Source organism: Budorcas taxicolor, chromosome 8, assembly GCF_023091745.1.
Source record: "Budorcas taxicolor isolate Tak-1 chromosome 8, Takin1.1, whole genome shotgun sequence".
Classification (NCBI taxonomy): domain Eukaryota; kingdom Metazoa; phylum Chordata; class Mammalia; order Artiodactyla; family Bovidae; genus Budorcas; species Budorcas taxicolor.
The window spans coordinates 113,274,574-113,299,830 of record NC_068917.1 but is presented as its reverse complement, the minus strand read 5'-3'; the positions used below and the strand labels follow the sequence as shown (position 1 = coordinate 113,299,830).

The 25,257-nt window shown below is 52.5% G+C and overlaps 1 protein-coding gene across 1 annotated transcript in view; it reads left to right on the top strand.

Annotated features, from left to right (window-relative positions):
- CDK5RAP2 (CDK5 regulatory subunit associated protein 2) overlaps positions 1 to 25,257 on the top strand; it is a 180,402-nt gene that overhangs the window by 31,032 nt on the left and 124,113 nt on the right. The window contains exons 4-11 of the mRNA XM_052644504.1: positions 226 to 336; positions 4,089 to 4,165; positions 10,755 to 10,878; positions 13,951 to 14,105; positions 18,024 to 18,186; positions 19,300 to 19,353; positions 20,200 to 20,319; positions 23,039 to 23,131. Of these exons, the coding sequence (XP_052500464.1) occupies positions 226 to 336; positions 4,089 to 4,165; positions 10,755 to 10,878; positions 13,951 to 14,105; positions 18,024 to 18,186; positions 19,300 to 19,353; positions 20,200 to 20,319; positions 23,039 to 23,131 (897 nt within the window). The remainder of the gene's footprint in view (positions 1 to 225; positions 337 to 4,088; positions 4,166 to 10,754; positions 10,879 to 13,950; positions 14,106 to 18,023; positions 18,187 to 19,299; positions 19,354 to 20,199; positions 20,320 to 23,038; positions 23,132 to 25,257) is intronic.

Here is a 25,257-nt window from a genome sequence, read left to right as displayed (position 1 = left end):
CTTTACTAACTCGCTTTCGGTGTGGAGTCATGAGCTCTCTCTCTGCACTCAGTCACCATTCATTCCATGCTCAGACTGTCCCACATCTGGCTCCTAATCCTGGGTTTGGGCGGCTGTAGCAGAGCTGAGCTCTTCCTCTCTTTGTAGCCCTGGAAGCCGAGGGCGTCGTGCAGGCCTCGTCCCTCAGCCCTCACTTCCCGTAACCCCTGTGTGCTTATTTTCTAGCAAATCACTGAACTGAAGAAAGAAAACTTTAACCTCAAGCTCCGCATCTATTTCCTCGAGGAAAGCCTGCAGCGGGAGCGTGGCGGCCGCTCGGAGCGCGCCTGCAAAACCGTGAGTGCCCCGCCCGGCGTCCTTCCTCGTGGCCATTCGAAGCAGCAGCTCCATTAATGTTTGTTCCCAAACTTGGCAGGAATAGATAGCGCTGCTTTCCCTTCATTTGGATTGATTACAGGGACCGTAAAGATAATAGAATGACCTTAATACTAAGCAAAGCGATACAAGATTAATTTTAATGGAGTCTTTCTCTCTTCTTAGAATGGAATTCTGACTTACCATATCTCAATTGCTGTTTTCTCATTATTTATAATTGAGACAAAGAGTGAAATGGTGGCATGTCTTTGGAATTGAATCCTGTTGTTACTCACTAGCTTGTGTAACTGTAGGCAAGTCCCTTCAGCTGTCTGGGCTTGCTTCCAGAGTTAAGTGATAACCCCTCTGTCCTGGGGTTATTTGTGTGGATTAAAATGAGTTGGTAGATGAAAAGCCTCAGCACACAGTCAGCCCTCGACAGGGATCGTCATGTCTTACTGAGGCTTCCATCGGCAGCCCAAAGTTAGGGTCGTCATTTTTTCCTGTGAAACAACTCTATTCCTTGCTTACAGCCTGTTCCTATCTCAAGCCTTGACCTGGAGGCCTCTGCCTGAAAACAAACCGTGGTTCTGGGAGTTGAAAAAAGAACTTGGCTCTCTTGAAAAGGCAGGAGTACAAACAGTAATTTAGTGTCCCTTTCTTGACTTTCTGTAGGAGATTAGCCCTTGGCCTGAGACTTATTCCATTTTTTTTCCTCTTCTGAAGTTTGCACCAGTGGAAACTTTTGAAGGAGGAAAATGAACGCTCCTTGAGTTTTAGTGGGTGGACTTAAATGGACTTGTCTTGAAGACAGATTGTATTGTACTTCTGAGCCTTTTCAAGAATTAAAAAGCTCCCTTGTCCCTGAAGACCCAATTTTTTGTTTCCTTTATTGTGGGAGAGAAAGGCAATGAGGATCTCTCCCTTTTGGGAAAGATGTGGTGATGCAATCAAAATTAAAAAATAAAAAAGCCTGTCATCTGTAGTATTTCCCGCTTATGTGTGATTGTCATGTGCCTCAGGACAGATATGGGTGTAAGGAAATCGAAAAGAAGGAAGCTGCTTCCTCCTGGCCGGGCACCTGTCCTGGGTGTTTCTACCTTCATCATCTTCTTTTAATTCTCAAGACAGGCTTGTCCCGTGGAAATGATCTTTATCTTGCAGGAGAGGAAACTGAAGCTCAGGAAAGATCAGTAACGTGCTTGCTGTCATGTCGCTGCCCAGGAAGGTGGGCTTTGACCCTGGGTCTGCCGGCCTCACCGTGCTGTGTGGTTTCAGCTCTTCGTTTTCCACTGCTTGGCTAGATGGGTTGATTTGATTGTACTTTTATTTAAATTTTAATTTTTTGGATGGATGTACATGGTTCAGAATCAAAACATATAGAAGGTATACACTGGAAAGACTTTCTTCCATCCTTGTCTCCTGGTTATGTGTCTGCAAGCAGCCGTTGCCTGTGTGTATATTATGTATCAATGCCCTCTTCACATAAATGTGAGCATGTTCTGCTTTGATATTAACAATATCTTGTATATGTTTCCTTAATAGTGGTTTAAGAGCTTCTTCATTCTTTTTTATAATGATATTCAGTTTGATACTTATATGGTGTCTTGATTTTCGGTTTAGAAAATTCGGTCACCATGTATATAGCTTGATCACCAAGTTTATAGCTTGAAGTATCAGGCTTGCAAAGAATAATATCGCGGACATGTTAGCTGTGTAGTCTTGTAAATTCGCTGGTCTGGGGCTGCCAGTTGCTTCATCAGAAAGCAAATCACTTAGAACATATGATGTCACCTATTACGTAGAAGCTCTCTGCCCTTTGGAGAGCTGGAAGAGGAATCTTCTCTTTGAAGGGGTTTCTACAGTTTTCCCAAAACCACGGTTGAAGACGTTGTGCGCTGACACTCAAGTGTCCTTTATGCAGAGATCAGGTTTTTCCAGGAAAAGTTCTGCAGAGATGACTTCCTTACTCTCCGTTGTTTGGTGGCGAAGAAAACAACGCCGCCTGAGCCTGTCTCCTCGCCGCGTCTCGTTTGTTAGCTCACCCAGTCCTCGAATCCACCAGGGCAGCTGGGCCTCGTGTTTGCCGTGTGACCCCGGAGGGATCTGAGAGGGCAGTGAGGACTGTTTCCTCCTTTTCCTTTCTAAGATTTTTCCCCCCTTTGTGAGGAGAGCTCTTTTTTTTTCTTTTAATGTTTATTTATTTGTCTGCGTCCTGCGGCTCATGGGGTCTTTGTTGTTGCAGCATCCAAGGTCTTTCGTTGTAGCTTGCAGACTCTAGTTCCCTGACTAGGGATCGAACCTGGGCCCCCTGCGTTGGGAGTGAGGACTCTTAGCCACTGGACCATCAGGGAAGTCCCGTGGGCCTGTGTTTCGAAGGTCAATTACAGGCTCCCACTTGTGCTTTAGTGTTGGCTGTGAGCAGGAAGTCTGCCTTGCCTACCACGGCGGCCTCGACGCTTAGCCGGTGCTCGGCCTGTCACAGGGGTTGGTGTGTGTCTGTCACGTGAAGGGACGAGTGGACGAGCATCCACTGACTCAGCGCAGTTTCTGCCCAGTAGCGAGTGGAGACAGAATCCGAAGCCAGGTCTGGCATCGTTGACTCAATGGACATGAGTCTGAGCAAACTCTGGGACATAGTAAAGGACAGGGGGGCCTGGCGTGCCGCAGTTCTCGGGGTTGCAAAAAGTGAGACATGACCGAGCGACTGAATAGTCCTCAAGTCCCAAGGCCGTGGCCTTCCCATTCTGGCAGACTTCTCCGTCAGGGGTGCCCTACCCATTGGGGCTGTTTGGCTGAAAGGAGGGAGGCATGTCCTCTGAGATTGTAAATCTTTACAATGATACACGTGTATTAGGGAATAGAATGTCAGGTTGGTGTACATTATTAGGATAAAGCAGGTACAGGGTTAGAGAAATCTTGGATTTACAGCAGCCCTCCGCAGACCACACACTTGGACCCGCCTCTGTGCTGGGTGAATTCATCTAACCCATCTGAGGACGTTGATGACTGGTTCTCCGAGCCTGTCCCTGCCCCACAGCCTCATGTTGTGGTCCATGTGCCAAGATCCTGCCTTGGGGCTGTCACCGGAGTTGCAAGCCCAAGGCCCTGTGGGTCTCCCTTTGTTTCGGTCAGTGAAGAGGAAGCTGGCTGGAGAGCCCTATGGTGCCCCCTCCAGGCAGCAGGCCCCATGCAGTCGCGGCTCTTTGGGAAGGGGGTCCCCCGAAATCTCACACTGAAATGAGACAGGCAGTGATGTGGCTTCCCATCCGCATGTTTTTTTTGAAGCTGCAACACATTCCCACTGCTCCAACCACCACATGCATGATTGTAAACAACCAGAAGTAATTGCCTTGGAATCGGAAAAACAAACTGCAGAATTGCTTGTAAATTTGCTTGGCGGAGGGCAAACAATTTTTAAATCAGCCTCACTTGTATGACATTTATGCCTCAGTGTTTGAGTGCTCTGGCTGTTAGACGCTTGGAATATTTGCATAATTGTTCCAAGCCTTGAGAAATCCAGGGCTTTCTTTGGAGCCCACCAGTGTTTAATAACCCCCTTTTCCCTGTGCCCTGAGGCTAATGAGGGTTTGAATCTAACATCTGCCCATTAAGAGCATCGTATCCGTTAAGAGCGTTGGAGCCAGTTCACGCTGAAGGCGGGTTCCCCACTAAAGGCATTCGGATGGCCCGTGTCTCACACATTTCTCTTCTCTTCTCATCTTGTCCCGAAGAACATCGAGCTCAAGGTGGAAGTAGAGAGCCTGAAGCGGGAGCTGCAGGAGAGAGAGCGGCTGCTCATCCAAGCCTCGTGAGTACCTGTCCTCATCACCTGGGCTTGGCGGTGGTGGCGGCTGGTCGCACTAGGAGAGGAGAGCCTTGTGTTTCTAAGCTCTCAGTACCCTGAGGAGCTTTCATTTTTATTTATTTTTTTGAACAAACTTTTAAAACTCCTTGCGACCCCATGGGCTGTAGCACGGCAGGCTTCCCTGTCCTTCACCATCTCCCAGAGTTTGCTCAAACTCATGTCCATCGAGCCGGTGATGCTAAGTATCTCATCTATCTAACCATCTCCTATAAGCATGTTACAAAAACATGACACAGGAAAATGCGCCGATGGTAAGTGTGCAGCGCGTTGCTTTTCATGGAGCGAGCACGGCTATGGGGCCACCGTCCAGACCACAGACCAGAAGGTCGTCAGGCCCCTGGACGTTTCCTCTGTGCTCCCGGAACTTACACTCCTTCACAGAGCTCACCCCTGGCTCACCGCGGGCACCCGCGTTGCTCAGCCCTGCCTGTTTTTGAACTTAGAGAACAGCAGTCGTCTGGCCTCTTTCTTAGCGATGTGTCTGTGCGATCCAGCTGTATTGTCAGTGACCTCCGCAGCTCGTTCGTTTTCATCGCCGTGAAAGGCCGAGGGCCTTGGAGCCTTAGAGGGAGCCCCGAGGTGGGTGAGGCTCAGGGGCAGAGTGTGGGGCGTCAGCCAGAGTAGCTAATTTTTGCGTGTGTGTTTTGTACTAGGATCCCTTGTAGTATTTCATTAAAGGAAGGGCTCTATTGCATTAAACAAATCGAAAACTATTATTTTAATCAATTAATTAGTGAATTAATTTAAATATTTATTGAACAGCAGTCACAGTTCGGAGAAGAGTCTGTGTTTCAATTGGTCATTCATTCATTCATAAGCATTTCGTAGGTATATGTGCTGAGGATTTGAAAAGAGACTTTACTCAGTGCACACGGGCAGTGGTGAGCATGTAGACGGGGTGTGATGGGGGCGCAACAACAGAGGGCATTTATGAGTACGGGGGCGGCATGGGAGTGGGCCGAGTTTCACTTGCGAGATGATGAAGTCTTCCTGGAGCTGACCCACCGAGGGCCCGACTGGAAGTTCGCGTGGTCATGCTTTGGCGGTCCTGGCGGCGGAGCTCCACGGCTGCCTGGGGCAAGCGGCACTGCGAGGGCGTCCCCAGGGGCTCAGTGGTAAAGAGTCTGCCTGCAAGGCGGGAGATGCAGGTTCGATCCCCGCGTTGGGAAGATCCTCTGGAAAAGGAAATGGCAACCCACTCCAGTATTCTTGTCTGGGAAATCCCATGGACAGAGGGTCCTGCTGTCCACGGGGTCACGAAGAGATGGACATGACCGAGTGGCTGAAACGCCCACAGCTGCGCTGCGCTGGGCCGGGCTCCACGGTCCCTGTTGCCGTCTCCCAGCCAGCAGCCAGTGTGGACGGCTGTGGGCTCGGGGAGACTAGAGGGCCCCGGGCCAGGCTTCTCGGGGCTGCGCCGACCCTGCACGCGTGGTGTCTTCTCAGTGGGTGAGAGATGGATGAATGAATGAACCACACTGCCCGCTGGTGGTGGTGCTTGTTTTTCCCTTTTCTTTGCCGGGTGGCTTGCGGGCTCTTGGTTTCGCATGGAGCCCGGGCCCACGGCACCGAAAGCACCGAGCCCTAAGCACTGGGCTGCCAGGGGCTCCCTTAATCCGTCGTTTTCGTTGGTTGCTTTTGTCGTTGTTTGGAAGCAACATCGTTCTCTGGGCAGGGAGTCAAATCGACTTCACCAAGCCGGGAAACCAGTGGTAGAATTCTGTCTGTTGCCTACTCAGCCCCTGCCTGCTGCGGATCTTGGCCAGGACTTGTTTCTAGCCAGGCGTGTGTACGTGGAGACCCAGACTCACAAAGGCCACGCGCACACCTGGATACCAGCACCCTGGGCTGAGCATTCCGTGGCGGGTGCCCACGTTTGTATGCATCGATTCCCCAAGTGCCTAGACTGGAGTTTGGGGCCCTTTCTTGATCTGATCAGCTTAATTAATTTATTCAGAAAATATTTCTCAAGCAGTTGTTACGTGCGGTACCGGCCTAGGTTCCTGAGAATAGAGCGGTGATCCAGACAGACAGGTGGGCTTACATTCTGGAAGCAGTGATGGGGATCAAATACTTGGAATTATAGATCTGTAAATACAAATTGGGAAAAGAGCTCAGAGAAGAAAGGGCGCCGTGAGAGTAAGTGCAGCGGCCGTAGGTGCGTAACTAGAGGTCTGTGGCCGGGAAGGCAGCGTTTGCGATGAGACCTGGGGGCAGGTAGGCCTTAACCAGGGGGAAGAGGGGAGAGTCTCGGAGGAGAAGGGGGTGTGCACGTCTCAGGTGACCCAGCAAGCCTTGGGGCTCGGGCTTGTCTTGCAGGGTCTTGAGGCCACGCTAGAGATTTTGGTCTTTACCCTGAGATCCCACGGAAAACAGTCATGAGTTTAAAGCCACTGACACAATCAGGGCTTTGTTTTGTTTTTTTTTTTAAAAAAGGTCACTCTGGAGGCTGAGTGGGGAATGTTCTGTTGGGGGAGCCGGGGTGGAGGCAGGGAGGCAAGTTAGGAGGCGAGTTCAGTAGCTGAGCTGAGAGACTCGTGATGAGCTGTTGGTGGGGATTGGGTGGACGTTTGGGAAGCAGAGTCCACAGGGCTGGGTAAGGGGTGGGCAGGGTGACGTCAAGGAAGCCTCCCAGGGCAGAGTTTCTACATAAGGATATTCACAGCGACTCCACTGCTCCAGCTCGCTGTCCGCCAGCGCCTCATCCCAAGTGGCGCGCAGATACTGAGCATGCCCTGCCCCGTCGCTCTGGCTTTGCCCTGGCGGGACTTCTCCGCTTCCCGTCCTCTGCCGCCCCGCTGACTCTGCGGTCGCCTCCCCGCCATAGAGGCCCAGGTTGAGTCCCGTGGCTGCCTGCGGCCCACACCTCAGCCTCTCCGCCGACTCCTCTGGCCACAGTGACGATCCCATGTGCATGTCACACTTCACCGTTGATAAGATGCTTTCAGGTTCATTCGCCTTCCAGCATTATCCTGGCAGCTAGGCAGCTTTCTCGGCAAAACCTCCTTTTCGTCGAGGAGGGGAATTCAGGTCTGGAGAAGGGAGAGAGCGCAGCAAAACCGCTTATGAAGAGCAGAGCTGGAATTAGGACTCGAGTCCCTGACTTGTAGCCCAGCGCTAAGTTTCGGGTGCTTGATCTTCCTGTGTGTGATTCTCGCTTCTCCAGCATGACTGTACACCTCCCAAGGCCCCGAGTCTGGTCCCCTACCTGAGTGGAGGCAGGCCCGTGGAAAGGCAGGGGCCCTGGCCAGCGGCCGGGTCTTCGGCTTCTGAGTCTTGGCCTCTGCGCTCTTCCTGTTTCCCGGGGCCTTTGTGCGGATGACCCGCTGTGGCTCTGCGCTGCGTCCACCAAGCACCTGCTGAAGGTACTTGTCCTGGCCCCGAACTGCCCAGCGTCTATTACAGGAAAAGCCCTCGCTTTTCCTAAAGAACCATAACTAGGATAGGAAGAACCAAGAGGCAATGTTGAGGGTTAAAAAGAATACCGAGGGTGGTGTTCCCAGAAAAGTTCTTTCTTGTATTGGGTGGAAAGCTGGGTTAGAGCCGCTTCTCTAAACCCTTTCTCTCCTTCGGTCTTGCTGTCTGTCTCATCTCTTGTGCCAGATTCTGTAAAGAGAAGTTTCTATAAAGAAAGGAGAGAACTAACATGTTTTTAAAAGTGTATTTTTAATTGGAAGATAATTGCTTTGCAGTGTATAGCAGTGTGACTCAGCTGTAAGTTTACATGTAACCCCTCCTTCTTGAGCTTCCCTCCTACCTTCCAAGAACTAACATTTATTGAGGTCCTACTTTAGCCCAGATCCTAGGCCTGGCACTTGACATGCTTTATTGCATCTGATTTTATAACAGCTATTTGAGGCAGCCAGGATTCCCATTTGAGTGAAGAGAAAACTGAGGCTCAGCGGATGGGAGGACTTGCCCAGTTCTTCTGGCAGCAGAACTGGGCTGATCTCCCTGGAGCTCGCTCCACCTCGCCGTGCAGTGAACATATATGTTTTCTGGCTTTCTGTTATTACATTTCTCAGTTACAGTACGGGGGCATTAAGAGCAAAAGCAGACACATTGTCAGGAGTAAATTTTATCTCTGTGGCTTTAAAACACAAACAAAAATAATAATTCCATTAGTAGGGGAAAATTGCACCATACTGCCGAGTATACATTTTATTGCTACAGTAACTGTAAAATACAAAGATGATAAATGAAAAGTTGGAACATTTATTATTGGGAATACATTTTAGTGGCGTAACTAAAATGCAACCGAATTGAATAATGCCAGTACTTGTTAAAAATTGTAGTCCGCCTCTTGACCATGTGTGTGATTCAGACTGCGGGGCTGGAATTTGCACTTGCTGGCTGTGGGGGGAGGAGGTGCGGGGTGGAGGGGAGGGCGATGGAGCGAGCTGTTTTCTAGAGAAAGTGAAAGTGAAGTCGCTTAGTCGTATCCGACCCTTTGCGACCCCACGGCTGCAGCCCACCAGGCTCCTCTGTCCATGGGATTTTCCAGGCAATAGTACTGGAGTGGACTGCCATTTCCTTCTCCAGGGGATCTTCCCAACTCAGGGATCGAACCCGGGTCTCCCACATTGTAGACAGACGCTTAACCGTCTGAACCTCCAGGGATGTCCAGAGAAGTTCCTGTAAAACTGAAGGGGTAAAACATTTGTGGTAGTCAGTGAAAGTTCAGGACTGGAAAAGTCCTGTGCTCAAGGCTCAGGAGGGGAAAGATTTTAAAACAGAAACCTTTCAGCCATGTATAATGCCTCTTGAGTGAATCCCAGACTGTCCTGATCAGGAAATGATGGAGGGGATTGGGCGGGGGGCTGAGGACATCTCATGGCATCAATTGGGAGGTGGCCATGGTGGCCTTAGTCCCAGCCCGGAGGGTCTTTCCTCAGCTCTGACACCCGCTGAGGTGGGCAGCGAGGCCTCTCAGAGCCGCTCAGCAGGGGCCAGCACCTCCGTCCTCGCAGGCTGGCAGGCATCACTCAGATCAGAGGAGCGACACGCATGTTAGCGCGTTAGTTCTGAGAGGTAATCATCTCATTTCTCAAATGAGGAAACTGAGGTGTAAGAGGTAGTTTAGCCAGAGTCACACTGAGGACGTAATAGAGTCAAAATTTGGAAGCAGATCTGTTCAGCCGCAGAGCCCCTGTTCTTTCTTCGCAGTTATTCACAATGAATTCCATTAAAATGATATCATGACACGGGGGAGGGGCAGCTTTGAAGGCCTGTTGGTAGCAGGGAACGAGACAGGAATGGAGTCTGAAGGCCTGTTGGTAGCAGGGAACGAGATGGGAATGGAGGCTGTGTTTGCAGCGACTTGTGTCTGAGACGTGGGCGGCAAGCACGGCCCTCTTGACTCGCCATCGCTCTCAGTCAGAAGCGCACGTGGCCTGCGCATGAGAGTGTCTGCTCACGTGGCTCCCGGTTGGAAAAATGTTATATACCCTTAAAGTAGGGCATGGGAGGCTGGCAGTGAATAGATTTCTTCTCTTGCCGTGTTTCTGAGAATCGAGCTTTAGGTGGAGCCGTTTGCTTTATTTCTCTGCCTTCCGGAAATCCGCAGTCACTTTGGAAATCTGATGAGAACTGCTCTGAGTCTGTGTCTCAGAAATTCACATCTGACTCTGTTTTTCTCTTTTGAGAACCAAAAGGAAAGGCCATCAGTGGTGGTGGCCCCGTGTCTGGTTCTGGAGTGCCAGCCCCACCGCCGCTGGTCAGGCGGAGTGGGCGCCCCGTGACGCCCCGTGGCACGAGCTCTGGCTTTGCGTTGGAGGCGGGGGGGGGGGGCATGGGGAGTGGGTGACCTCCTCCCCTGGGGCCCGCAGTCACTGCTGGTGCTCAGGGACGTGCAGGCTTTGAGGCGCTTTCCTTCCAGTGGCTGACCTTTCCCCTCAGGTTTGTTCTCTCTGCTGCCTGGCCCCTGTGCTCTCTTCTCTGTGGCTGTACCAGGCGGCGTGTTCGGCCCCTGGCCAGGGCTTGAGCGTGTGCCCCCTGCAGCGGCGCACAGTGTCTGCAGCGGCAGCACAGTGTCTCGGCCACTGGGCCGCCACGGGAGCCCCCCAGCATTCTGCTCCTTGCACACTGGTTCGCACACCGGCTCTCTGCCTTTCCTGCCAGTGGTGGAGGTGTGCTTTATCGGAAGTTTTGTGGTGGGGAATTTGGCAGTAGCTGTCAGATGTCTTGAAAATGTGCTTATCCTTTAACTTAGTAATTCTGTTTTTAGGAATTGACCCTAAGGAAATCACTGGATAGTATACAAACCACATATATACACATATGCAGATATCATATATGCATGTTTAATTGAAATATAGTTGGCATATAATGTGGTGTACTGCATGACGGATTGAATACATTCGTATATTACATTATTTCTGCTTGTGAATTACAAATATTAAAAAAAAAGAAAAAAGCTCAGCACAGGTCTGTGGGAAAAGGGACCAGCAAATATTCTTTGTCTCTTTGGAGCCACTGGAATCTCCATCTGATGCCACTCTTGTGTGTTTTACGCCTTTGCCTCTTTTCACAGCAAAGCGGTGGAGAGCCTTGCCGGAGGGGGCAGCTCTGAAGTTCAGCGGGTGAAGGAAGATGCTCAGAAGAAGGTCCGCCAGGTCGAAGATGTCCTAACCAAGAGGATCCACCTCTTAGAAGAGGCGAGTCTGTAAGCCCTGAGGAGATTGTTCCTCACAGTGGGTTCATACCAGAGGGGTCAGGATCTTGTTCCTTTTCTCTGTAACCTGTCAGGGTGTCAGCAGAAGCGAGAGCCCGCTTCCTGAGTGCCTCCTGGCCCCAACCCTGCTCTGGGCGCTGTGGGTATGGGACCCGTACCCATGTACCCTGCACGCCGACCTTGACTGTCTGTGTCCTGTCAGTGAGGACACGGACACGGAAGGACAGACAGAAACGCTAGTCCAGTTTAAGCCCCGTTTAAACATTCTTGTTTAGTTGCTAAGTGGCGTCTGTCTCTTTGTGACCCCATAGACTGTAGCCCGCCAGGCTTCTCTGTCCATGGGATTTCCCAGGTGAGAATACTGGAGTGGGATGCAGTTTTTTCCCACTCCATGGGATCCTCCCGACCCAGAATCAAACCCGCCTCTCCTGCGTCTCCCGCATTGGCAGGTGGACTCTTGAGCTCTGAGCCACCAGGGAAGCCCATTCAGACTTACGGCTGCTGGTTCTAAAGCCTGTGTTCTGGCTATCACGCCAGCCTTCCTCTCGTCTAGTTCAGTCTCTGCAGAAGGGAAGCTGAGGCCCGGCGAGGGGAGGGCCCACACAGCTCAGCCCGGAGCCAGGCTTCCCGACTCGCGTGGCCGCGTGGCCTGGGCCCCCGGAGCCCAGCCTCCGGCCCCCATCCTGCCCGTGCTCCCTGACCCCTCTTCTCGGGGAGCCGCTCGTGGAGCCCCTCCTCCCACCGACTCTCAGCCAGGTGCTGCCCGTGACTGGTGGGAGGCAGGAAGCTCCTTGGCCAAAATACATTATCTTGTAGGTGTTAGAAAGCTTTCCTCCATGTTCAGCTGGTCCTGAGGAACGACCGCAGCTCCGTCGCTCTTGATCTTTGAAGTCTGTCATGTCACCTCTTTCTCTGCCTGTGACCTTGATTCTTCTGAGCAGCTAAGAGGGGAGGTGACACCTGGATGGAAACAGCAGACCCGCTTGTACTGCGCTTTACGGCTGATAATGGTCTTTTCCATTCTTCCTGTTCACAGCAGCCCCAGGGCGGGTGTAGGTCCAAAATAACGACGAGGAGCCTGGCGCAGAAGGGGCGGGGAACCTAGTCTGGATCATAAGCAGCTGAGCTGAAAGCAAACGGAGACTCTTTCGAGCACAAATTCTGAAGTTAAAATGTAGTTCTGAGACTTCAGGAAACGTGATCCCTTGGTTTAGCCACCTTAGGTTTCCCGGCTCAGTGCTTCCCCGCGTTTTAGGGCAACAGCCTGACTGACGTACGGGGTTGAGTTCCTGCTCTGACACTAGTTTGTCACCTTGGAGAAGACATTTGCCCCTTGAGCCTCAGCTGCTTTGTCTGTGAAATGAGGCCGAAGGTGCCTGCCCTACAGTAATTGTAATAAACTGCAGTGAGCCAGCGATTTATGGGGGGCTTACCATGTCTGAGACACCATACATCGCACCTAAGAAGGGTTTCTTAGCCTTTTCTTACACGGATTTCGTTCATCCCTTCAGTAAATGTATGAGGTAATTGTCCCTCTTTGAGAATGAAAACCTGGGGCCACGGGTGCAGAGCGGGTTCCAGGTGGTCTGACTGCAGAGCTTCCGTGCTGAGCTGCCCTAGGCTGTCTCTCAGTCTGTAACTTCCTAGAGTGGAGTGAGGATCACAGATAATATAAATAAAGCTCCTTGCTCAAAGCCCGGCATCAGTAAGCACTCAGCAAATAACGGATTTTGCTGTTTTTTGTTCAGAACATTGGTAAGTTTTCCCCAGTTGCCATCGAGATCGCCAGGCTCTCGCCCTCTTGGGAAGGTGGTGGTGGAGGACACACTGGAGGGGGTAGGGAGGGGAGCCAGCATTTTCGGAGCCTCCCGGCACGCAGCAGGCATGCGACAGAGTCTCCAGCAACCCTGGAGAGATGGTGCTTATTCGTTTTCTGTTTTCTGTTTATTTAATTATTTATTTGGCTGCACCAGGCCCCAGTTGAGGCACGTGGGATCTTCAGCTGTGGATGTGGGCTCTAGTTCCCTGACCAGGGATCGAACCCTGGCCCCCTGCACTGGGAGCTCTCAGTCTAAGTCCCTGGACCGCCAGGGAGGTTCCTATCCCTGTCTTACGGGTTGGGAAACGGGCTCAGGGCTTCCCTCGTGGCTCAGAGGTCAAAGCGTCTGCCTCCAATGCAGCAGACCCGGGTTTGATCCCTGGGTCAGGAAGATCCCCTGGTGAACGAAATGGTAACCCACTCCAGTATTCTTGCCTGGAGAATCCCATGGACGGAGAAGCCCAGTAGGCTCCAGTCCATGGGGTCGCAAAGAGTCGGACACGACTGAGCGACCTCACTTTCACTTAATGGGCTTAGGGCGGTTAAGGGGCTACATGAGGTCACGCAGTGAGTAAGTGGGAGAGCTGGGTTTTGAGCCCAGTTCGATCTGACTTTCCTCTTTGGCGCAGTCAGAGGCTGCTGGCCTGAGGGCTCGGAGATTCAGACCCACTGTCGGGCCACTTTCCTGAGCACCGGGACCTTTCCCCTCACGCAGATGCTGCCCACGCCATCTAGACAATTTCCCTCTAGCTTCTCTGAGCTCTCAGGAAGAACATAGAGTTTCTCACCACCTAAATCACCTTGGAGGTTTAGAAAATGTACTTTCGAGTCGTGTGGTCATTATCCTAAAAGCAGTGAGGGGCAGTGGGGTGTGGCGTGAGTGTGTATGGAGATGATGGTGACTCTTAGGAGTTTATGTATGTTTAGGGATCGAGAAGCACATTTCTCTTCATACTCGTTGAAGCTGTAAATATTGATCCGATTTTTCAAAACCCCCAAATTTGGTTCTTGTACAGTCTTTTCCACTGGAAATGCCTATTACTCTTCAGGATATAAGAGGGGGAAAATGGCTGGTGAATGTATTTATTACTGATTCTCCCCATGTGTAGTACAATTCAGGGAGGGGAAATGTGCCGGAGAAAAAGTCATAAATATTTATGTTTTAATCCAATTTCCTTTCAAAATGTTCCCAATTGTATTGAAAAATTGCATCAAATGCATTTAATTTAACTCTAGGATGTGAAAGCCGCCCAAGCAGAACTGGAAAAGGCCTTTGCTGGGACAGAATCAGAGAAGGCTCTGCGACTGAGCTTGGAAAGCAAGCTTTCAGAGATGAAGAAGATGCGCGAGGGGAACCTGGAGATGGCTGCGGTCCTGGAAGGGAAGGACAGGTGGGCTCGCACCCCCGTGAGGCTCCGACATCCGTTTGTCTGGCTGCATGATCCACGACAGGGCCTTCCAGCTGGCCCTAGCAAAGAGCCCACCTGCCAGTACAGGAGACACGAAACATGGGCTCCATCCTTGGGTTGGGAAGACCCCCCGGAGAAGGCAACGGCAGCCCGCTCCAGTGTTCTTGCCTGGAGAATCCCATGGACAGAGGAGCCTGCTGCGCTGCAGTCCATGGGGTCACAGAGAGGCGGACACGACTGCAGTGTCTTAGCATAGTATGGCGTGATCCAAAACAAGGGAAGGAGTTACCCCCTTGTTCCCTTCTTTTTCTACTTGGTCCCCGTAGCGAGAAAACTAGGGATAAAATCAGGATGAAAGGAAAAGGAATAGGGTAGTGATACGAGGACAGAGGTAGGGTTAGTAGGCAGAAATTCATGCTGAGAAGCTCTGCTTATACTAAATTTAGCATTCAGGTTTTGGCCATGAGCTTCCTGGTAGCCTAAGGAAAAAGGGAAAAACAATCTTGGAAGGCACAGACATATTGCTCACGAGATGAAACAAGCTAGTAACTCAGGAGACCCACGTGCAACTGTCTCTCGGGGGGAGGGGCCGCTCTGATTTCTGCTGGCTCTGCTGCGGCCCTCCCTGTGGTGGGACTCTCCTGGGGCTAGAGCCAGTGTGTTCCCTCCCTAAAGGCGGGCCTGCCCAGGAAGCTAAGCTGAGGTCAGAGGTGAGTTCCAAAGCATAGAGCTGGATGAACAGGACTCTGTGGTCCTGCCCTGGCGAGGTGGGCCCAGATCTGTCACGTGGCCGCCGCTGAGCAGAGCCCTCCCTGGGAGGGCCTGGCTTGTGTCCTGGGCTCCCACCACCCTTCTCAAAGCCGCTTGATTTCCTTCAATCTGACCTTACACCTAGTCTGTGTCTCTGAGGCAGTGGGCTTGGAGGAGCCCTGCAGGTCAAATACGGCCCACAGACACTTATATCTGGCCTACACAGTATTTTGATAACTTTTAATTTGTTGCTAACATTAGGAAGAAAAAATCTAATTTCATGAGAAAGTCTAGAATTCCAGTTTCTCTTAAAATCCTGCAAGGCGTGGCAGCAAAACTTCCCACCTCTGAGCGCGACTTTGCTCAAACCCAGCTAAAACCTAGTCTGGGATCTGAACCCACCCTCTTTCAATAGAATCACTCACCTGGTGTCTAGACTTACTGAGGCTCAGGTTCTTTGTGTCTCAGAAGGGATTCAGCGAGAGGCAAAGTGATAGGCAAGAAGCAGATTTATTAATATAAGACGCTTGTGAGAGATGCAAGTGGTCAGGCAAGAGGGCGCTGTCCCGAGGAATAAGTGGGCTACAGTTTTATAATCAAAGGAAAGTTGGGGGGGGTGCGGGGAAGATCACTCTCTTCCTCATTCTTTGAGTCAGGCTCATGTCACTAGCTCCTCCCTTGTATTTGGGAGGAGAGTGTCTGACCCTGTGAGGTCAAACCAGGACTGTCATCGCTGATCATTCAGCTCAGCAGAAGGGTGGTGACATGTTTTTTTCCCCTCACTGGATGGCCTGGGGCATATTTCATGCTTTTACTTTGGTGAGCAGGCCTGTGCTGGAGTAGCTTCCTTGAGCATCGTCAGCTGCAGTGGTCTCCTGAAGTTCCCTAGGTTTGCTCTCTGTCTGTATTCCCTGGTGGCCCAGTCAGTAAAGAATTCACCTGCAGTGTGGGAGACCTGGGTTTGATCCTTGTGTTGGGAAGGTCCCTTAGAGGAGGACGTGGCGACCCACTCCAGTATTCTCGCCTGGAGAATCCCCATGGACAGGGGAGCCTGGCAGGCAACAGTCCATGGGGTCGCAGTGTCGGACCTGACTGAGTGACTAAACCCAGCACATAACGCCCTGCTGGGACTTCTGCAGCTGCCTGTATAACATCCTGTCCTGTCCCGGGCGGCAGGGCTGGGCCGGGGTCTTGATGGACCGAGGCTGCTCCCTGAGCGGGGCAGGGGCTCCGGGTTGGCCACAGTCCGCTCCTTTCCCATCCCGGTCTAGAACTTGCTTTAAGGTAACTAGAAGATGAAGTCGTATCTGACGCTTGGTGACCCCATGGATGGTACCCTACCAGCCTCCTCTGTCCAAGGGTTTCTCCAGGCAAGAATACTGGAGTGCGTTGCCATTTCCTTCTCCAGGGGATCTTCCCAACCCAGAGATCAAACCCGGCTCTCCCACATTGCAGGCAGGCGCTTTACTGTCTGAGCCGCTGGGGAAGTCACCCTAAGGTAACTGAAACCGATCAGTTTTATTGAAGTGTGAGTTACCTGCAGCAGAACAAGTCCGTCTTAAGTGCAGTTTGATGACTTTCTGCCTCTCCAGCTGACGGTGTGACAGTCTCAGAGTGGAACCCCTAGAGAGCAGCCTTACTCCTCTTTCCACGTTTTGGGGGGCATTGCCCGCAAGCTGCCAGTTCCTGCTGTGCTCAATTATTTTAGTCCTTTTGGGGTGCCGCAAGCAAACATGAGAGACTGGGCAGCTTATGAACAACAGAAGCTCACTTCTTACGGATCTGGAGGCTGGGAGTCCGAGAGCCAGGTGCCAGCGTGGGTGCACCGGGGTCCTCGTCTGGGCCTCGGGCTCCTCGTGGTGTCCGCTCAGTCCCCGGCCTGCGGGGTCTTTCTGCAGCTCCATTCAGGTTGCCGCTCCTGAGGGTTCCAACCTCTTCCCAAAGGCCCCACCTCCTAATCCCATCACCTTTGGGGGTTAGGATTTCGGTACAGGACTTGTACAGGTGGACATGAATTGTCAGGTACTCCAGTCCATTGCTAGGCGCTTCAGCTGCGTTTAGCTCACGCCCCACCTTTACCTCCGGCGCTCAGGAAGCTCTGAGACTTCCAAGCCATTGCTCTTTTTATCCTACCGAGGTGCTTTCTAGGCTTAGCTAGGAAGACTCTTCTCAGGGTCCACTAACAAAATGCTCATTGCTGAATTTTTTTTTTTTTTTAAGTAATCTTAGCCACTGTTATTTGTTGAGGTCTGCCGTGTGCCTGGGGTCATGAAGCATTTTAAATAGCTTATCTTCATTCCACAGAAGCCGAGTTGTCCCCACTTTATAGCCAAGGAAATGCAGACTCAAAAGTTAAATAGCTTGGCTGAGGTCAGGGAGCAGAGCTTCCTATGGGGTAAGGGGTAATTCGGTGACCCAGAGAGGGTCGTGCTCAGCTCTACCTGAGGGGCCCTGGCTGACCGTGGGCGGTGAATGGGTGGGCGTCATCAGGTGGGGGTGGGAGCAGAGCTGTGAGGGGGTCCCGGGTAGACGGAGCGTGGGGGGGCCTCGAGCCGCAGGACGGAGGTCCCTGGACAGGCCCTGGGGTGGAAGGGCGGCTGTCAGCAGGGCCGCCGGCCGCCTTGGCCCTTAAGCCAGGGCCTCGAGGGCCTTGCTGAGGGGTTGGCCCTTTCCTGTGGCAGCCAGTCTGTTCACACGTTGCCCCGAGAAGCCCCGGAGAGACACACTGCTGTCCTCAGGCTCGCTGCAGCAGCTCTGCTCCGTCGGTCCTGCCCTTCAGTCTCACTGCCAGATTTCCTTGGGAGAGGAGGTTTCTCGGTCCACCCCCCCCGCCCCGCCCCGGCCCGGCCCAAATTCATAATGCATGGCCGTCGCTAGTGGGGGCTGATGAAAGCCTTTGAGCAGGAGGGTGACTCGGCCTGGCCATAGTCTGGCTGCTCAGGGGGTGGATTGGCCGTGAGTGGGCTGGAGGCGAGGGAACCGCGGAGGCCCCGTGAATTCTGGCCCTTGGTCTCCCACCTGCAAAACGCAGCTCTTCAGTCCTCGGACATGTCTCCTTTGAAGGTGTCTGGCCCCGTTTCCTACCTCCTCCTGCTCCGCTGAGCTCAGGGAACAGCTTAGAATTAATATTTAAATTGTGTTCTCTTTCAGACTGATTGAGGAGTTGAAGCTGTCTTTGAAGAGGAAAGACGCTTTAATTCAGTGCCTTAAAGAGGAGAAATCTCAGATGGCATCTCCTGATGAAACCGTGTCGTCTGGAGAACTCCAAGGACTTTCTGCTGCTCTGAGGGGAGACGGGGAGGGCGAGGCTGAGGTGAGGCACGGCGGGGGTGGGGGCTTTAATTACCCGACCGGACCCCCCTGTGGGATGAGTACATGTTCAGTCCCCACAGTCACACACCCTGGCCTTCAAAATACCAGGTCCCTGTTGTGAGCTGAGGAATTAGCAGAAATCCTCCTTTGCCAGGGGCCCTGGCAGGTTTTTTCTTTCCAGTCTTGGGTGTTTGTAGAGTTGGTTAAAAATACAGTCCATGCCTGAACGCCTCTGTTTTACCATGTGTTCATATGCTGCTGCCTGGGAACTTTGCTTTCAACCATCGGGTTGTTTGTAGGGTGGTGTAGTGGTATGTACCTGTTTTGTCGCTGGGGTTAGAGGCGGGCTTGAGGCCAGCTCTGGTCTGAAGCCTCAGAGGTGGTGCGGAATGGAAGGAACTTGCTCACTCGGAGGGGGGGTCAGCGTTCCACCTTGGCTGATCTTGGCACCTTGCGAGGCGGCGCTCATGGGCCCCTTGCTGAGTGTAGAGGCGCGCTCAGGGAGTTGTTCTGCTCTCCCTGGCTCCAAGAGGTGGGTTGCTGGTACAGGCCCTGCAGCCCCCGGGCCCCCTGCCCTCTGCCTGGGGCTCCCACGGCCGGCGGTTTTGAAGCAGGTGGGCAGGCCCGGAGGGGCAGGCAGCCCCGGCGGAAATCTTCTGGTCCTGGGTGGAGCCGGGGTGGCTGTGGGCCCGTGCACGCCCAGGGGTGGTTCGGAGTGCACGGAGCGTCTCAGTCTCTCCGTGGAGCAGGCTCGTCTCTACCCCGCCGCAGCCGTGAGCCCTGTAGCCTCCGTGGCTGCCTCTGGCCGTGATGGGCTGCGTCCGCCCGGCTCTGACCCCTCTCGCTCCCTGCGTGCTCTGCAGTAGTGGCTTTTGCCCCTTCCTGCGGCTCCTTGGTTCGTGCTCCTTGGGCTGGTGGTCAGCCGGTGGGGGTTACTTGTCTGGGTGTTCTTCCCTCGGGCGGACTTCAGGTGAGACGTGCGGAGTGGATGCTTGGGTTCGTGAGGGCCTCGGCAGCGGGAGACAGAAAGTAAATGGAGTGCTCACTCTCACTGTTCTGGGGGAGCTCCTCGTCTGTGGGTTCCTTCCGGGCACTAACGAAGGCCTTTTCTTAGGCTGCACAGATGGAGCGGGAAAAGGAGAGAAATCGCTTTGAAGAGAGGATCCAGGTATGTTGATGCAGTTTTTGAAAGCGTCTTGAGGATGTATCCTTCGGCTTTTTTCCGGGTGCAGCAGGTAACTCTGTGTGACAGTAGGTGTCAGTCATTGAGTGCCACTGCCTGCCAGTTGAGCCTTAGGCGCGTGAGAGAGGGTTTGGTAACCTTGGCGATGACTTAGTGGAGTGGGCATTCCCATTTTTCAGATGTAACCCATGAGGCTCAGAGAGGCGAGGTCCCGTCCCCAGGGTCACAGAGTTGGAAGAGGTGCAGCGGGGATACAGACCCACCGGTCTGACTGCAGAGCCCCTGTTCTGGGGCCCCTCAGTCTCAGCTGCCCACGTCCGAGTCATGCCTGCAGCCGAGAAAGCGCTTTCGTGTCCATCATCTCATCTGATCCTCACAGCAGCCCGGGTGGGAGGCAGTTAGGTTAGAAATGAGCTCAGACTCTAAATGCACATATTCAGTCTCCATCAAACCAAGCTCTCTGCAGCTTTTGTAGCATTACGGAGTGAAATTAATGATCTGTTATTTCCCCCAAATAACCCAGTGTGGTTTCCGAGGCTCTGCTGTGACTGTATTCAGGCTCCAGAAGACACTGGAGTCCTTCCCATGGGAGCAGCTGTCATCATCCTAACTGATTTGATCCCCTTTCTCCACCCATCCCCGTCGCCGTGAGCGGCAACACGGTAACTGGGAGCTGATGCCGCGACGCTCAGTGCTACTTGGAAACATTAATCACAGGTTGACAGGAAGAAGATAGAATAACTGCGTTTGAGTGTGCTCTTAAAGATATATTTACAGTGCATTTTGGTTAGAACGCATCAACTTAGTGAATCTGTTTCTAATCTAATTTAGGCACTTCGGGAAGACCTGAGGGAGAAGGAAAGAGAAATTGCTACGGAAAAGAAAAATAGCTTAAAGAGGGATAAAGCCATTCAGGGTCTAACCATGGCATTAAAGGCGAAGGAAAAAGAGGTATGTCGGACACACCCGAAGTGAGATTTTTCTTTGTTAGCTTCTGTGACTGGCCTGTCTTACCCTAAATTTTTAGCTGTGGGTAAAAAATTTATAAGAGAGCTGAAATGAGTGTGGAAAGTAGGGGAAGGGTCGTACTGTCCGTTAGAAATTCTGCTGTAGAGGCTAATCCAGGGATGTCCAGTATGAATATAATGTGAGTCACAGATGCAATTTAAAGTTTTCTAGTAGCCACATTAAAAGTAGTAAAAAGAAACAAGTGAAGTTCGAATGTTATCCCTTCACCGCGTAAGCCAGAAGACAAAAATAATTAGGAGGTAGTTACCATTTTTAAACTTGGACTTTTGTCTTTGAAGTCCGAATAGGCTTAGCACATCTCAAGTCAGACAGACCACATTTCAAGTGCCCAAAAGCCCAAGTGGCTAGTGGCTACCATGTTGGAGAGTAGGTCCAGTCTTTTGAAAGACAATAGAAAATTGAGATAACGGTGTTTTGGGAGACAAGGGCATGACTGTGACGTCTCACCTGGATGGTTCACAGGCTCCTCCGCGCTGGTCCTTTCTAATCAGACTCAGCACCTCCATCACCGCCCCTCATCCCACCATCATGCTGCATTCTCTCTTGCTTTCGTCTGCGTTGGTGGCACCACCGTAACCCCAGTCACGCCGCCTGGAAGTCCCCCTTGCCTTTTGCTACCTGGCCCGCTGCCCTTGGGCTCCAAGGTGGTGCCCGGTGGTCCTCTGTGTTCTTCCTGTTGTGAGGATCGTGATCCGTCACGCCTGTCGCTGCTCGGCACAGACAGTGGAGACAAAGTCTAGTGGAGACGCAGGCAGCGTGAGGGGTCGTGACTGAGGGGCGTGCAGGGGGCTGTGCAGGTGGAGGGAAGGGGGCCTGGTCCTGCTTAGAGTGGGTGTGGGAGCACCACCGCAGGCACCCTGAGTGACTTCTGGAGCTTCTGAGCAGCTCAGCAGAGTGCTTCCTCTGGGAGCAGGTGTCCGGGCTGAACCTTAGAAGGGGACCAAGAGATAGCTGGGGAGGCAGGTGGAGATGCGGAGGCCGCCTCATGCGGGGAAGAGAACGCTGGCCAGAGCATTCAGTTAGGAAAGAGTTCCTTGTGTGTTTGTCGAAGCAAAACAGTTGAAGCCTGTCAGAGCATCAAGCACCGAGCTTAAGTGAGGCAAGAGAAGGAGCCAGAGAGGCTGCGGGGGGCAGTGGTGGTGGAAGTCAGTGAGTTTAGCTGCTCGGGTAGCAAGGCCATTGCAGGCTCTGGAGCAGGAGGGGTGTGATTGTACTCCCCTCCCAGGGGATGAGACTGTATCCAGACGGGGTGGCAGGAGGGAGAGGATGGAGGCAGGGAGGCCAGTGCTGAGGTGAGCCCCCCAACCCCCCTATTCAGAAAGCCTGAGTCAGCAGTGATCACAGCAAGTAGGAGGGGAGGGGTGGGGCTTATTCAAGAAAGCAAATTGGAAATAACAAAAAATGAGAAGTAAATCTGGGGAGATTTGGTGATTAGATGCAGGACTTGAGAGGAAGAACAGCGCGGCGGCTTCTGTCTGCATGCCTGGGGCTGGGTGCTCCCACCAGCCCCCTTAAAGTGCGGGTCGCGGAGGGCCGTGGAGAGACGGGGCGGCCTGGAGGCAGTGAGCCTGTCTGCGGGGGTGCAGTCATTAGGCCGTGTGTGCCTCTTGGCGACCCCGTGGACTGTAGCCCGCCAGGCTCCCATGTCCATGGGATTTCCTCGGCAAGAATACTGTTTACAAGGTGCCAACTCGGAGGAGCCCCTGGACTGTTCAGGTTAGAGGTCCGGGAGGCAGTCGACATACCAGTCCCAAACTTGGGGAAGGCCCAGGCCTGAAGGTGTGGATCTGGGAGTCAGTCTTCTACACGTGTGAGTGAAATTCTGCGAGCTGGTCTCCTTACCCAGGGAGAGCGTAGGGTGGGCAAGAAGGCGGAGCCTTGGGCTGCAGGGGTTGACAGTTTCACAGATAAGGAGAGGAAGGTGGCCGCAGGGGCAGGATGCTAATAACCAGGAATCCGGGGTTGGGGAAGCCAAGGAGGAGGAGGGTGAGTAACCGCCGGCGTCAGCCGCAGCAGAGGCTTGGTTCATAACCACAGTCCGTGTCTGTCTCGCGTGTTGGGAGCTCGGGACCCAGCTGAAGGCGGAGCTCCTCGCTGTGCAGGGCCCCGGGTGGTGGAGCAGCTGGCTTCTCGCAGAGGCCAGGGGCTGGCTGGGGAGTTCGTGGCTGAGTCACTTGAGGAGAAGGTCACTGGAGAGGGCGGAGTTCTGGCAGGAGCCAGGCTGGGTGGTGTGGTGGGTCATCTCTGTGAACAGTACTATTGGGTTGGCTAAAAAGTTCATTTGGGTTTTCTGTAGGATGGTTAGAAAACCCGAAGGAACATTTTGGCTAACCCAATAGTAACCCTAAGCCTGAGCAGGTCATTAAGTTAGCACCTGTGCACATCACGTTGTTCACGCCTAACAGTGCTCGGGGGTGAGTGTGGCATCCTCGTGTTACCGTTGAGGGGTGAGGTCTCAGAGAGGTGAAGTGCCTGTCCTAACGTCGTCCAGCCAGCAGATAGTCGCACGAGAAGCCCCACTGTTCTGACTACAGAGCCCTCGGTGATAAGGGGTCCCAGTTCAGCAGGAGTGGCTTTTGGGCCATGCACAGAGAGGAGATCCCAGCTGCACACTTGGCTACTCTTCCTTATCTTTACCCAGATTGAAGAACTTAACTCCGAGATCGAAGTGCTCAGTGCTGCCTTTGCTAAAGCCAGAGAGGCCCCCCAGGAAGCGCAGACCCAGAAATTCCAGGTAAGTGTTGGCTTTGTTTGAAGTGGTCCTGCCTGTGATCCTTACCCCTGCGAGGTCAGGACCGTGCCGCTAGGAGCCCAGGGAGCTCCGAGAGGTCGTGAGAACAGAGTTGGCTCAGCCGATTAGAGGAGCTTCTCCCGCAGCTGTGGGCCGCTTGCCAGCCCCTTCCTCAGTCTGACATGAAGACGGTGACAGCTGCACCCAGCGCTGCGAGCGCCGGGCTTAGGGCCGAGTGCCCTAGCTCAGGAGTTGGAGTAGACTGTGAGATGTGTAGATTATCTTGTCTGACCTTCACAGCCCGGTGGGGAAGCCAGTTTTCACCCCCCACCCACCTTGTATTTGAGGGGTTTCTGGAGTTTCAGCAAGGGTACGCGCGGCTAATTCACTGTCACACAGCTTTGCAGGGGCCAGGACTTACATGCAGCAATTGCTGATCGTAACAGCTGGCCCCCGCTGAGCATGCACTGTGTGCCAAGCGCTGTGCCACGTGGATCAGCTCAGTGAGTCTGCTCAGCAGCCCCCTGAGGCACTGTTCCTGTCCTTGTTCTCTGCTGAGGACATCCAGGTTCAGAGGATCAAGTAGCTTGCTCAGGGTCACCGTAGTGGAAAGAGCTAGGATGTGACCCCAGAGTCGGTCTCACGCCCCAGCCTGTGCTTCTCCCTGTCCCTCCCTGCCTCCCCTCTGAGCCTGGCGGTTGCGGGCTTCCTGCCCCTGGCCAGGTATCTGTTCCCAGCCTCGGTCGGTTGGCCTGCCTGTTCTCCTTTTTCCCTCCAACACGGGACTGCACGGACTTGTGCCGGTCATCCCCTGATCGTCCCTCTCTCTTGTTAATTACGCTTCTGTGTTTGGAATTAGCATTTTCTTTCCATGTTATACAGTGTTTGCCTGTTACTAATACCTGGTTAATTGATGAAGCTCCATCATCTGATGAAGCCCATACCACCTTAAAACTCTCCCCTCCCACGTCTCCCGCTCATATTGTTTTTAGTTATAAAGTAGAAGTTAGGAGTTAAATCTAATTTAAGACTGGTTCCTAAGATTCATATCCCATGCCTTATCTTTTCAGAGCCTCGGTTCACAGTAAGAGTAACTGAAGTAATTTGGTTTCAATCCTGGTGTATTGCAAGGAGAGATACATTTCTGTTTTGGGACTTTCAGCCTTGCCTTCCCAACTATTTTGGTGGTGGTTGATGAAATGGAGCCAAGATTATACTTTGCACTGAGTTTTTCTTTTCTTTTTTTTTTTTTACTTGCTTAGAAATTAACAAGCCTTAAAAGTTGAATTCTTAGGAAAACCATCCATATTACCCATTCCTTCGGGAAAAAAATATATGTTGGCAATTGATAAGCAAAGACTAGATATCCTTATAAGAGCTGTGATATTTTACTTGCTATTGGCCCTTGAAGGAAAGAAAAGTCTTATCCGTTTAAATGTTACCCTGACTTTTTATGTGTATTTATGAGTTTCATAACCCTCAGCCCCAAAAGCCTGTCCGAGTGATTGTTGAGGTCTTGTAGTTTGGTGTCGGCCAGGTTTCTCATCTTGAGAAGTGTGAAGAGCAGATGCTGTTGCAACGCCTCAGGTTCTGCCTGGCTTGTTGGCTGTTCAGAGAGCGCTCGTTCAACCCTTAGCATGGAGGTAGCGTGCTCACCTGTTTGACAGGTTGCCAGGACTTCAGCTCAAGTCTGGCTTCCAAATCTGTGCTCTTTCCACTTGGATCACGTGTGTGAATAAATGCATACCAGACCCCTCTATTGGCTCGTTAATTACAAGGTATATATAATTTGAATATTGCACAGACCCTTGAAAATGCATTGTCTTTGACATTTGGGGACCTTTTTGGGATGTTACGTGATTGAACTAACTGTAGCGTCAGAGCCAGAGCTCACAAGGTCGGCGTCGAGCCTGACAGTGGAGCAGCGGTTAGTGGTATTCAGACTCTGGGATTCGGGCCACAGTGCAGAGATGTGAGTTCTGATCACAGGGTGACTCTGAGGACTGCAGTGCGGCCTGGCTGTGCCGCCTCTGAAGCCATTTGAACGATGTGTTTTCAGATTGGAACCAGTGTTACGCGTCCTCCACCCCCTGCATGGCTTTGTAAAAGTAACATTGCACATCGCAAGA